This window comes from Anguilla anguilla, chromosome 12, assembly GCF_013347855.1.
Source record: "Anguilla anguilla isolate fAngAng1 chromosome 12, fAngAng1.pri, whole genome shotgun sequence".
Lineage (NCBI taxonomy): Eukaryota > Metazoa > Chordata > Actinopteri > Anguilliformes > Anguillidae > Anguilla > Anguilla anguilla.
Window position 1 is genome coordinate 29,268,569 of NC_049212.1, and position 12,899 is coordinate 29,281,467.

Sequence of the window (12,899 nt, forward strand, 5' to 3'; positions counted from 1 at the left end):
GGCAGGTTGTAATTAATAGATTTTTTTGTTTTACTTTATTATTACTGCAATAAACTGTGAGTGAAAGAAAATGAGTTCATGGCCAAGCATGGGGATTTCATTTACCCACGCTACAAGTATGTGTGTTACTACACTGCACACTGAATGAGGGTTTTATCCTTGTTAAGAAATAATAATTATACTCGAGAATGTTTAAAATTCACTTAACATAGAAATCGTTTCAGTTGGAAGTACTTGCAGATGGCCTTTTCACCATTTCATCATACACAGTGACAGACACAAATCCAGACACAGAAAAACTCAAGCGGGCTGCTGGTTTTCAAATCCTGCACTGCACGTCCTCTTAAAGGAGCCCATCTGTTAAACTTGGTTAACCCTGGGGCCCTGGACAACCCCTGCCGACAATTAGCAAAAGAGCAAACGGGTCACACATGGGGTCGCTGATGAGAAAAGGCGGTAATCTTTTGTGAGTGTGTGTGTGTGTGTGTGTATGCGAGTGGAGAGAGAGGACAAGAGGGAGGGAGAGAAAGGGGGAGGGGTACGCGTGGGTGTAGGCGATGCCATCTATGGGGAGTTTGAGGACAAGTGCAGACAACAGAAGAAGGGGAACAGAGTGACATTGAACCCCGGACAGTGATATATGGCTCTGCAGCCCTTGCTGCCAGCTAAGTGCCCATACAAACGGAACAAATAAATGCAAGTGTTTTCCGTTTGAGTAGCGGATCACAGCAGGGTGGTTTGGCACTCTGAGGAAACGGATGTCTGTGTCCTGACTTGAATCTTCTGACTTGACAGAGCGAAGGTTACTTCTATTTGCAGAAAACAACCCCCAGGTGGCTGGCTGGGGACGCCATCGTTGACCAGTGGCTGGTATCGGCCATCATAAGCAACCCCTTACGATCTTTTGGCCATCAATTCACCCTAAAGTGGTGACTGTCATCCCAACCAGATGATATAAGATTAAGGAGACTTACTTGCTAGTGTCCTTTGTGGGAAGAAATCAGGAGGACATCATTTCAGGACCAATGAGCTCATATTACCTTGAATTGTATGAATAATGTTCAGTCTAATGCTGAACCACTGCTGTTTATACCTTTGTTTGAATTCATTCAATTTGTAAGTATATGAAGACACACACTTGGTTAAGCAATCTGTTAAACGACCAATGTAGTGCTGATAGCATAAATTTCTCTTAACATCGCTGTGAGAGATTACTGCTGATTCAGAGAGGTTGTCGTAAAAGGTGTTTAAAGGCAGTGCTTGTTTGCCACAGACCGTTTGATTAGCACTTCTATATCAACTGATCCTAAAGCACAGGACCCTGGGACTGGATTCACATTTCGGCTGAGTAAAGCTGTGTCAAGTCCAGCCAAACGGTGAGGAGTGACTGCCAGTATGGCAGTAATCCACTCGCGCTGTTATTTCTGTAGTCGCTTAGCTCCAGTCAGTGTTTCATGAGGCCCACTGTGAAAGGCAACAAAGAAAAGACAGCAGAAGCCCCCCCCCCGCCCACAACACCCCCCTCCCCCCACCTCCACTGCCAAATGGGACAATCCAGGATCTCCCTCTCTATTGGTTCTCCCCTTCCTTGCTAGTTGTGGGTAGGCGGAGATTTGCCCATGACCTAATGAGGTCCATGGATTGGGTAACCACTGGCCCAAGCCCAAAGCTCCGCCCCCAGGGCCCCGACACAACAACAGCAATGATTGGGATTGACAGCATGTGCACACATAAAGAGATTACGCAGCAATCCCTCTGAAGGCAACACTTCAGGATACTCTGGGATAGCTAACAGCTGCAACTCAAAGGTCACTGATGTATGAAAAGTGTACTAGCGTAGTGCCGCTTGGGTCACACATGGCACAACAGCTACCTGCTTTTTTAGAAATTGTGGTCCGAGCCTCCTCTTGGCACCCAGGTAAAAGATATAATTAAAACCTTCAATCAAGCATACCTCCCTGGCAACATTTCCTGTGCTGGTGAGGGGTGAAGTCAGACTGAAAATAAAACCAAAAGCAACGGAGGGGAAAGATACTCCATCTATCTCTTGTCCTCATGGCGTGAGACACCAAAAAAAAAAAAAAAAACACAAAAAGCAGGGAGTGATCTGTTCCGCAGAGTGGCTGAATCCTAATTACACAGACTAATGTCCCGTGGAAAGCGCCATTATCTAAATGGCCCCAGAGAGGGGGACAGGCTTCGCACATCCAACTTCAAAATTTCAGTCTAAATGCTAATGGATGTCTCAAATCAGGCAGATTAAAATATATACGTTCGCTTACCAAGGCAAGGCAGATAAGATTTTCAGCAGCCCTTAATTCCGTGGCACGCGCATTTAAATTCGCAATGAATAAGCCAGGACGAGTTATGTCACTGTCTTCCCCCCTCTGCCCCCCCTGCTCGCCTCTCCTAATATGTCTGAGTGGATGCCACGTGAAACATATTTGAGGCCCGGCGGTGGCGGAGCCATCCAGCGTCTGACTGCAGCTATTGGGCCTGCGTGCTACCTCTGCAGTCCTCGGCCGCCGCTTACTCTGAGCAGTAGTAATTATCCTCCGGAGAGCCAGCAGGAAACATTTAAGTGTTGTCATTTTTTGACATATTACAAGTGTCTTGGATGACAAAAACACACAGCAGTGAAAATACATTTGAAAATATAATTTATTTAATGTATGTTGCCTGCCCCTTAGAGTAGAATACATGGTTCATGATTTTAAGACCAGAGACTCGTGTCCCCTACTGGGGACAAAAATGAATTATCAGGTCTTAGAAGGTTAAAATGAGTTGATTCATTTGTCCTTGCTAAGGTTTATGGAACGGGCAAAGGAAAAGGTGTGAGAGCTGTTTCAGAACCTGTCCAACTGGAACCTGCAATAGACTGGGTGCCTGTCACCCTGCACTTGTTGAAAAATTGGCCCATCTACCATGTAACAAGGCTCCTGAAATAAGACCTTGGATGCTGGGGACAGAAAAGCAAGGAATAGAGCAGACAGACAAGGCTGAGCGCTAGACACAGCCTTCAGCAGAGCAGCAGAGTTGTGGCACCCTGCCCCCTCCCCACCTTACTCACTGTCACTAGGATTTAGACAGACTGAACCTCCCATAGTGCACTACTTTGCTCCATTCACAGCCCCTCAGCAGAAATCAGCTTACTTGTATGTGTTCAGGTTTTTTACAGAGTTGTCTGGGTCTTGACAGTCTAATTTGATGTCAGCCTCTCTCTCTTTGGAAAGCAGAACACGTCACGAGGATGCTTTCGATGCGCCCATGGACTGTTTTCGTCACCTTGGATTTTTTTTTTTTTAAGCCACTCCTCCACTGATGTAAGGACTAGTGACGTTGGCGGTGGGATTTTCATGCGCCAAACTAGTATTATTTATGTTCTGAGGTCAGGAGGGAGAAAAATCGCACAATATGCCTGGCCACTCCGCAGTCGGCAGAAAAAGGGAGCTTTTTAGCATATGGGTGACGCTTCTTTCTTTGTTTCTGACATCCAAATGACTTTGGAATTGGTACTGAGGAGGCAAAATGCTCTTCAATTGGACCAGCCCTCGAAGCCATTGAATAATGAAATCTCGTGAGCACATTTTATGCAAGCCAGCCAGAGCCAGAATGATGCTGAGGGGAACGGGTTTGCAAAATGGATCAGCCGACACAGACACACACGTGGACATACAAAATAAGCCATATCACACACCATATTCAGGGATGCTAACTGGAATGCATCAGTAAACCATTTTCTTAAAAGGACTCCATCGAGAGAGAACTACCATCCACAGGATCCTTTGAGTTTCTGAGCTGCGCACAAAATGATTAATTAAACACCATGGCACGCTGTTCAATAAATCATTGGTGTGCACGTTCATTCGTGAAGCAAATTTCCCAGTTCCTCTATGATTTGCCATCTTCTGCTGTTGAACATGGAAATGATTTTATTAAGCAATGACAGAGAGGACCGCCTTTCACTCTGAGACCACTTGAGTGGTGAACCCAAAACTATGCGCCAAACTCAAAGGGCAGAGCGAAGTCCCAACAGACAGACACACTGGGACCCTCTGCAAGGAAATGAACCCTTGAAGTCAGCATAGATGCACTGTCTTATGAAATATTAATAACAGAGCAATACTTTCCAGAGTACTGCACAATTTTTCTTCCATCCAGGGGGCACATTTTGCCAGATATTAAAACAGAAAGACACTGACAAGTAAAATGTTGGGTCCATCACAGATTACATGTGCTGTGCACGATGTTCTGGTTTCTGCTCACTTTTTCCATTGCCTTGGAGCTACAGACAGGAATTTTTGGGATTTTCCCCTTGATACACTTTCATTTGGCATTTTCTGGCTTCATAATAAACCAAGCTCACAAGCCTTTGATTCTGCATCAGTGTGCAGTGAGACTTGCTTTTCAAAGGTGATTCAAGAGAGTTGTGTTGAGAGGGCCATTTCAATTTAAACTTGGGGGATCAAGCAAGGCTGGCAAAATGCAGAGATCAAATAATAATGGGCATGGACGTAGGCTACAGTGTGTTTTAGGTTGCAATGCAGAAGAAATGGGATAATTAAAATCATACTTTAATCATACGAATGTGATTTAAAAAATGATCTTGTGTAGTAAGTATATACACGTTTCAAATGGATTGTCACTTTTGTTTCCTTTTCTCCTCATCATTTGACGGTAAGGAGAAAAAAAGTCACACTGAAACATCTAATATTATTTGATGTTGCGTGAGAAGACAGTTTTACAAATCAAACACTGAAAACAAGCTGCCTGAATGGTAGGATTCGCAGAAATGTCGGTCAGATTCTCTACATTTGCGCTTGCAATTGCGAGCTTTTACGCTAATAAGATGCAAGTGGCTCTTAGCTCTGAAGGCGAATTAGTTCCTCAGAGAAACAATCTCGACTCCGCTCTCTAACCCTCTTAGCGGTGGTTGGGGGGAAGGGGGTGTGTATGTGTGGGGAGGGGGGGTCTTCTCCCTGGTTGCTAAGGGCAACGGGGTGAGAGAGATGGTGTGTATTTGCGGAGCCCCAGCTGCGCGTCTCTTAATACCACCGCGACCCTCACGTCCTCGCGCAATTCTCCACACTGAGTTGGTAGCTTTGAGGCAAGAGGATGCGAGCGCGGATTTAGTTTCAGTGTCTTTTCCCGTCTGGAGCAGATTATTACCTTTCTCCTGCACGCAGGAACGGATTTAGCAACACGAACACAAGGTTTGGAGATTATTACTATTATTAACGTATTATTTGCCTTCAATATTTTTTTAAAGTCAATATTCCATATTAATTTCTACATTGTGGTGCCACATTTGATGTTTTTATTATTTTACAACATACAATATTGACGTAAGTGAAATAAACGTTTGCTTGCGGCATATGGTTAAGCATGGTTCATCTTGGTTACGTGGAGCTCTGTGCAGGTTGTGTTGGATGCAAGTAGTGTTTCTAGACAAAGGCATTGTGCACTTTCGGTTGCTTTTGGTTCCGTGTTAAATTATTGTATTTTTATGTATCTATTTGGAAGATTGATCGACTGCTTGGGAGATTTACGACGTGGTTAATTTACCCTTCTGTTAAATGCGAATCGTTCGAGCCAACTGCAGCTTGGTCTTTATTTATTTATTTTGTTGTAAACAGGGGCTCTAGTCTCATTCCATCAGCTTCCAGCATTCACTGCTTGCCCTCTCGCACATTCTAATTAAATCCACTCAAGGGTGAATTTTAACGGGGCCAAGTTCGTCCTCAATGAGGCTATTTCTGAAAAATCTATCTGTTTGAAAAAATTATTAATGTAAGGATACCAACGAGGATATGGTGGGGTTGAAAAAAATCGTCGACAGGTGGCAATTATATATGACTTTAAGCAAAATATGATTAATTCGCTTTGTTAAAGGCTTATTTTTATGTCATTAAAATCTGCATTGCTTTATGAACCTCACAGCTTTGAAACGCGTATCAGCTATTTTATTATGGTTATCAATGATTATTCGCTCATTGATAATACGGTGCGGCGCGCCAGAAGGACAATGAGGAGCTTGTATTTCCATTACTTTTGTTTGTGACTGTCTCGTAGTGGGCTGTATATATAGCTAGCTCGCAATTGGCCGACGTTTCTGCTGAAGAATACCCTAAGGACCAAGATAAAATATGTTTATTGTCCCTGCTGATATCACGGGTAAAGCAGTAAATACTAGTATCGTTCCGTGGGCTTTCGAGACAAAAAAACACAGTAACAATTCCATTGACGTTCAAAAGGCGTGTGTAGGCTATGCGTGTTTATGTGTGTGCCTTTGATAGAAGTATTGTGAATCATTTAGAAATGTAAATGAGGTTTAGAAAAGCACGGTCAACTGCTGTCTGGATAATTTGCATTGGCTTTTTCTCTCGTTCCGTCATTAGAATTATGGTCTATTTCTGTAGCGCAAGATTCTGGAGCTCAAAGCTAAGCTCAGTACCTCTCGCGCTCATATAGTCGCCTTAGCATAACAAAAGAACGAGGAGTGGTGAAACGGGAAAAAGGACAAACCCGCCAAGGAGCTCAATTGTCCGTGCGTAAGTCTGGACAGACCAGCGTTGTTACGTTTCCTTTTGGTAAAAAAGGGGCCAGACGGTCCGAGAGCGCGCATCCACCACAAAATCCAATTAAAACGTTTCATTTACTTAATGCTTCTCACACAAAAACAGCAAAATTGTTTTACGACGTAAGGTTGTATGGTTACTGTATTTATTTTACATCACATGCAGTCACAAGGCTCATTTGAATAATCAAATGTACCAAAGTATGCAACTAGATCACGAGATGTACCCCTGGTGTTTCAGGTAGAGTAGATTACTGGAAATTCATTAGAATCCTCAATCGGTTGGTGGAATGGTGATATTGGGGAAAAACAACTTTCGAAAGGTCATCATGTCGAAGAATATGGCTACATTCTTGGAAATTACAGAATCCCTTTTTAATGGAAATATATTAATCAATCATCCCCAAGGAGAAATGTCATTTTGTGCAGCTGTGTAAACAGCCATTCTTCATAAGCAGAAATGATCTTCAACTCAGACTAACACTCTGTTAAACCTACATTTAAAGTTCACCCTCAGCATACCCCAACCCCAGTAAAAAATTTTAATTCCTAGCAAAAAAATAAATAAAAATACATATGTTTCCTTTAGTTTAATTATTTCAGTGTGCTTTCCTGCAAGTCAGCTTGTTTTACTCAGTTTGTAAAAAAAATAAAAAATAAAAAATACAGATAAACCATTAAAATGGCTCTGATTGCTCAGCGAATCACTGATCCACTTAACTGCTCAATGCTGCTCTTGAGCATCTAGGCAACAGAAGTCAAAACCCCTCAAAGCAACATCAGCTCTCTGGGATATCATCTTTACTCATTCAATGCACTGAGCTTGGGTTGAACAGGTCCTGTGCTCATCCTCATTGAGATAGCCATTATCTTCATCTTACATTTGAATGTGTTTCCCGTGAAAATGGTGGGAGTGCGGCCTATTTTAAACACGCTGGCTGCACATGCAGCAGAAGTGATTACATACAGCCTGGCTTTCAGAGTGAGCCTTGGTAGTCAGCTATCTCTTTGATTTATGTATTGATTGGTTTTTTCTTTTTCCTTTCTTTTCCCCCTTGCCAGATTTGTGGTCAGTGATATAAACGTTGGAACGTGATGCAGAAGCCCTCCTCTCAGACAGGAAGCCAGAGAGGAAGAATGTCAATTTCGGCTCACGACCAATGAACTCATTCTGTTGAGTGGGGAAGGAAATAATCTCAACAGTCGAAGTGAGGAATATTGCAAGGAAGAAACTCTTTTTTAAAACAATATGGCAGCGGCAGCATGTGCCAGTCCCATTGAAGGGGATGGGTGCGAGAACACGGCGGAGGTGGAGGCTGCAGTCCTGGAGTCTCCCGCAGGCCAAGCAGAAGAGGAGCAAACTGCTGGCGACGTCCTGCCAGCCGATGGAAAATCTAAACCAGCATCTGAGAAAATCTGGGGATCCTTTCTGAAAAACAGTGGACTGGGGAAGGTTATGGGAGGGAGGAAGAAGAAGGAGCAGGTGGCAGGGGGTGTGGATGCAAGTGTGGAGGGTGTGGAGCAGGATAAGTCCCCTGTCCATGGCCAGACTAATCAAGGGGAGGGACCCTCATCTCCCTCGAGCCCTAATGAGCAGGGTTCTGGACAGGCTGGGTCTCAGGAGCAGTGCATAGAGAAGGAATTAGATGGTGAGGAGACCACACAAGAACAAAAGGTATCAAGCTTGAGCAAGGATGCCAAGCCAAAGCAGGGGGAGAAATCCAGTGTACGCGACTTCATCCGCAAGCCTGTCGCCAAGATTTTCTCTCACAGAAGCACAGAGAAAAAAGACTGTGGTACTGAGGCTCCTAAACATGGGAAGACCCGATCCAAATCTCTAGACAGGCTGGAGGACCCTGAAGTGTGTGCTTCTGCACTAGACCAAACAGATGATTCACAAGGGGGAGGAGAGCCGCACAAATCTGCTCACCACTCTGCCAAACACATGAAACGCTGGCATTCCTTCAAAAAGCTGATGGCCCAAAAGACTCTAAAGAAAAGCACAGAGGAACACAAGGATGTGGAGGGTGCAGAGGGTCCCAGCAGCGATACTCAATTAGATGCTGAAACTTTGGAGTCGGCTGGAAAATTGGACCACACTGGACAGAAAAGGTGGAAACTGAAGCGGTCATGGACTTTCCAAGGCCTGAAGAGGGATCCCTCTGTCATCGGCATCCACAAACCAAAGGGCTCAGACAAAGACTCATTAGATAATCCTAAAGGAGAAGAAACCCCCGCTAATGATGACCAGGGGGCTGTGGCATCCTCTGAGGAGCCTAAGCCAGCAGGAAAAGGGGACACGCTGGAGAAAGGTAGTGTGGAGCAGGAGGAAGAGAAAGCCCAGGCAGCACAGCGTACAAAGTCAGTTGATTACCATGCCAATGAGATCTGGACCTCATTCAAAAAACGTGTGATCCCCAAGTCAAAGCGGGCATCAGATGCTGGTGCTGGGAGTGGGGGCGGTGGCGAGGAAGAGGTGGCAGGAGAACATGAGCAGGCAGAGGAGCAGATAGGTCAAGAGCATGGCAAGTCCACCAAGTCGAAAAGGACTCACTTCAACCGTGCTGTGTCACTGAAGAACTTCATCATGCGCAAGGGCAAGAGCACCAGTGTAGACCTGGGGGAAGCCCCTGCTGGACAGAAAGAGGAAGGTGCAGAGAGCACCGGTGACATCTCTGCCAGTGCACCTGTCACCAAGAATATCAAAGAGGGGGACAGCCCTGCTGATCAGGCTGTTGTGAGCGAACCTGAGGCTCCAGCCGCTGTACAAAATGGGGGTGATGAGAAGGCAGAGGCTGTGGACACTAACAGACAGCCAAGTGCATCTATAGGTCAGGAGCCAGAGAAAGGTCACCTGGATGCAAAGGAGGAAACCCAAGCAGAGCCTGCATTAGAGGCTGCTTGCGGAGAAACGAAGGGTCACAGGGAGAATGGATCCTCGGGTGCTGGTTGTGATAGAAAAGGCTCTGGGATGGAGGATGAGGATGAGAATCCTAAGGACATTATGGCACATGACCGTGAAATAATTCCCCAAGAAGACGGACCCCAAGAAATAGCCAGCCAAGAGGACATCAACTCCCAAGAGGCAGCGCACCAGAGCGAGAATGCTTGCTCCAGTGGTTCAAAGGATGAGACGAGCCTGAATCAGGAGCAGAGCTCTGATGGGAAACCCTGTTCTGGCAACGCAGTTGCCCAAAGCGGTGAGTGTTCAACTGAAAATGACTGCTATGACCCCCTGCATTCTGGAGGTGACATAGCAGTACTAGATACTAGTTTTGAGTTAGTGCCCATTTTGAATGGGCCTCCTCAAAATGGAGGTGCCCATCCTGGTACAGTCGAAACAGAGACTGAACCAAATGACCAAGAGGAGAACCAGAAGAGGATGTTCTATGAGGCTGCGGCCTCCATCGTTCAAACGGTGGTGTCTGCAGCCGCTGAACAGTTAGCCAAGGAGAAGGACCTCCTGGACAATGGGTTCAAGGGCTCCTACTACAACAACGACAACTTTCTGGATCTCGATGTGAATTACTGTCTTTGAGCAGAGTTTTATATTGATTGAGGCCTCTCAGCACTGGCTCTGGAGGGCCAAATTACAACAGGGCCCGTAGCTCTCATCTTCACAGGCATCTAGGGTTGTTTTCTGAAATAGATTAATCAGGGAAAATGTTTTGGTTGGATAAACTAGTCTTTTCTTCCAGTCTTTTAAAGGCCATATACTTCCGCACTTGATAAGTCCAGCCAAATGCTTTGTTTGGATGAATGTCCTTGTGTTAGTGTCTTTGTGTTTTTGTGTGTTTGTGTCTGTGTTGTGCATTTGGAGGGTGTGTATAAGTGTTAAAAATGTATTTTTTCAGAGAACCGCCTTAGGTAATCTTAAAACTGCTCTCAGAGACTCTCAGAGTTCAGAAGAGAAGATAAATTAGCTTGCATTCAAGGTGATTTGTCAAGTCAGGTGATACTGTGGCCCTCCAGCCTCAGGTTGAATAACAAGGTTTCAGAGGATGATTGAGGTCCTGCGTTTGCAGTCTTTCAAAAAGGCACCATTTTCAGTGTACTTGTTCCAAATATGGAACAAGATCAAGATTTCCATCTTACTAATTTTCTGTGCTTGGCGCTTGTAGTATGAAATAGTTTGTGCTGTGATGCTGTATTTTGGTAGTCAATGAGCAAAGTAAATGACAAGTCAAGTAAATGACAAATTTGATGCCTGTAAACTGCCTCTCACTACCATGTGTGCTACTAAGTCTATTTTTTAACGAGTGTTTTATTTTTGAATATACATTTTAATATATTGAATCTCTTTTGTTATCATTCACCAGAAAAATTGGCGGGAAAGGTGAAGCCACACACGGAGCATTAGATCTGCATGGGATTCATTCAGCGAGGAGCTTTTCCCCCAAAAACGGAATAATCATGTTTACGTCCTGATTCGTTGTGGTGAGAGTGATGCAATATGTATAATTAAAAATTCCAAGTCTCAAAAAGCAATAATTCAAAGATCAGAGCAGTTCTTTCTATCACTCCATTGTAAATGTTTACTTGTCCTTTAGTGAGATTTTATATTGTCAGAAAAAGACATTTCATTCCTTTCCCATCAAATGTTTATTTCATGGATCCGGTATTCTGGGATCAAAAGACTGTTAGTTTTTTAACAAATGCCCTTTTGTTTGAGTGTAGTTTTCCTTCACTAGACATTACAAATGTGGAACATGAACCCAACTGAAATAATCTTCCTCTAAGCCATCCCATTTGTGGTTCATTGAGGAATGTGTTCCAATCTCTGTGTTAATGTTTTTAGACTGTTATCTTGTGTACATGAATAAACCCTCGAAAATGTGAATTTGGTTGTTGCGTTTCCTTACATAAGAGACAGTCATATGAAGGTAACAAAATGTTATTGCTCTGTATTTGTTTTGTAGGCCAGGCTATGTTCAGATTTCCAACAGTTTAGGGAATGAAAAAAATTATTGGCTGAAAATCTGTAGGCATTCCTTAGGTTGTTTTGCAGTTACGCTGGCTTTTTAATGTGTTGTATTAAACTGTTCTGCCACTGGAAGCAGATTGGAGGCCACCATTTTCTGTAACAGAACAAACTTGATACATTTGCCATTTTCTCAGCAATTTAATACACCACATTCTTCATATCTTAAAGCTAAATTAAATTTGTATTTTTTAAAGGGTACATGTCCCACTGTGTACCAATGCAATGTCATTGTCGTTATGGAAGTTGCTACTGTCTGAAAAGTGCTGCTGTCTTAAGTGAGTGAGTCAACTCAATTTTGGATGAGAACTGGGAACGCTTTGCATTTGGCTGCATCTGCTGGCCTTCGAATGGAAATGAGCCGAGCGCATCGAACCGGACAGACATCGGTGCTTGAATCAGCTTTATCCGCTTGTGTCTGTGGCCGTGTGGCACGGCATCCTGCCGCAGCCATTCTGTAACCGCTGTCTGTGTCGCACCTCGTTTTCTGCGATGCGTCCGCCATGCTGTGCCGTATTGTGCCAGCCGTGTATCATTCCTCCCCTTCATGTTTTCTGACCTGGATTAATACTGTGATGTCATGCAGTAGGGAAGGCAGGGGTGAGGTAGGGGGGGCAGAATATACATTGTAAAATACACACACTCTTTATGTTAAAATGGCAGGAGGATTATCAAACTCCACAGTAAATAATGGAGATAGTAATTAGCACTGTCAACATGAGAAAAAAAAACTCAGTTAGCATAAAAACAATTCTGGCAATGCTCAATTTGCATGATCTTTACTGAAGAATAGCTTTTGGGGTTTATCCAGAAGTTTCTATTGGCTGGGTTTATTCTGATAATCTTGATTTGGCCCTCACAATAACTGAAGAATATGAAGCAATTAAATTCCACCCTCTTTGCCCCAATTTGTAAAAATGGACATCTCTCAGCACTGCACACTCAACTTGGGAGGTAGCTTTTTGGTGCGATTTTTTTTTTTTTAAGTCCTTTGTCAATGTGCAGAATTTGGGGTAAATGTGAACCTGAGAGTGAAAGGCCCTTGTTGATTTGATGCGCAGTGACCCCATTCTGTTTCGAGTTGCATAAATGCTGGCTGGAATAAACAGCCCCTCAGACCGAAGCTCTCCATCTGGATGTATTTGAGATGACGGCCATTACCGTACTATTTCACGTACTGCTTATTTGGTCATTTGTGCATCTGTTGGGGACTTTTATTTTTGTGTCCTTCACGACAAGAGACCACTCCATATCACTGTTCATCCAGTGTACATTTTGAATGTTACTTGTTCCTTTTTATGTACTCTTGCAAGGCACTTATTTGGTGATTAGTTAAGGAAA

General features: G+C 43.9%; 1 protein-coding gene across 1 annotated transcript; it reads left to right on the plus strand.

The window, feature by feature from the left end:
* The first annotated feature begins 4,991 nt into the window (after positions 1-4,991).
* On the plus strand, positions 4,992-11,417 carry si:ch211-137a8.4. Its single transcript, XM_035385805.1, has 3 exons — positions 4,992-5,213; positions 7,640-9,777; positions 10,897-11,417. Exons 2-3 carry the CDS (start codon positions 7,827-7,829, stop codon positions 10,935-10,937), a joined length of 1,992 nt encoding a protein of 663 aa, XP_035241696.1. The 5' UTR covers positions 4,992-5,213; positions 7,640-7,826; the 3' UTR covers positions 10,938-11,417.
* Positions 11,418-12,899: the final 1,482 nt, after the last annotated feature.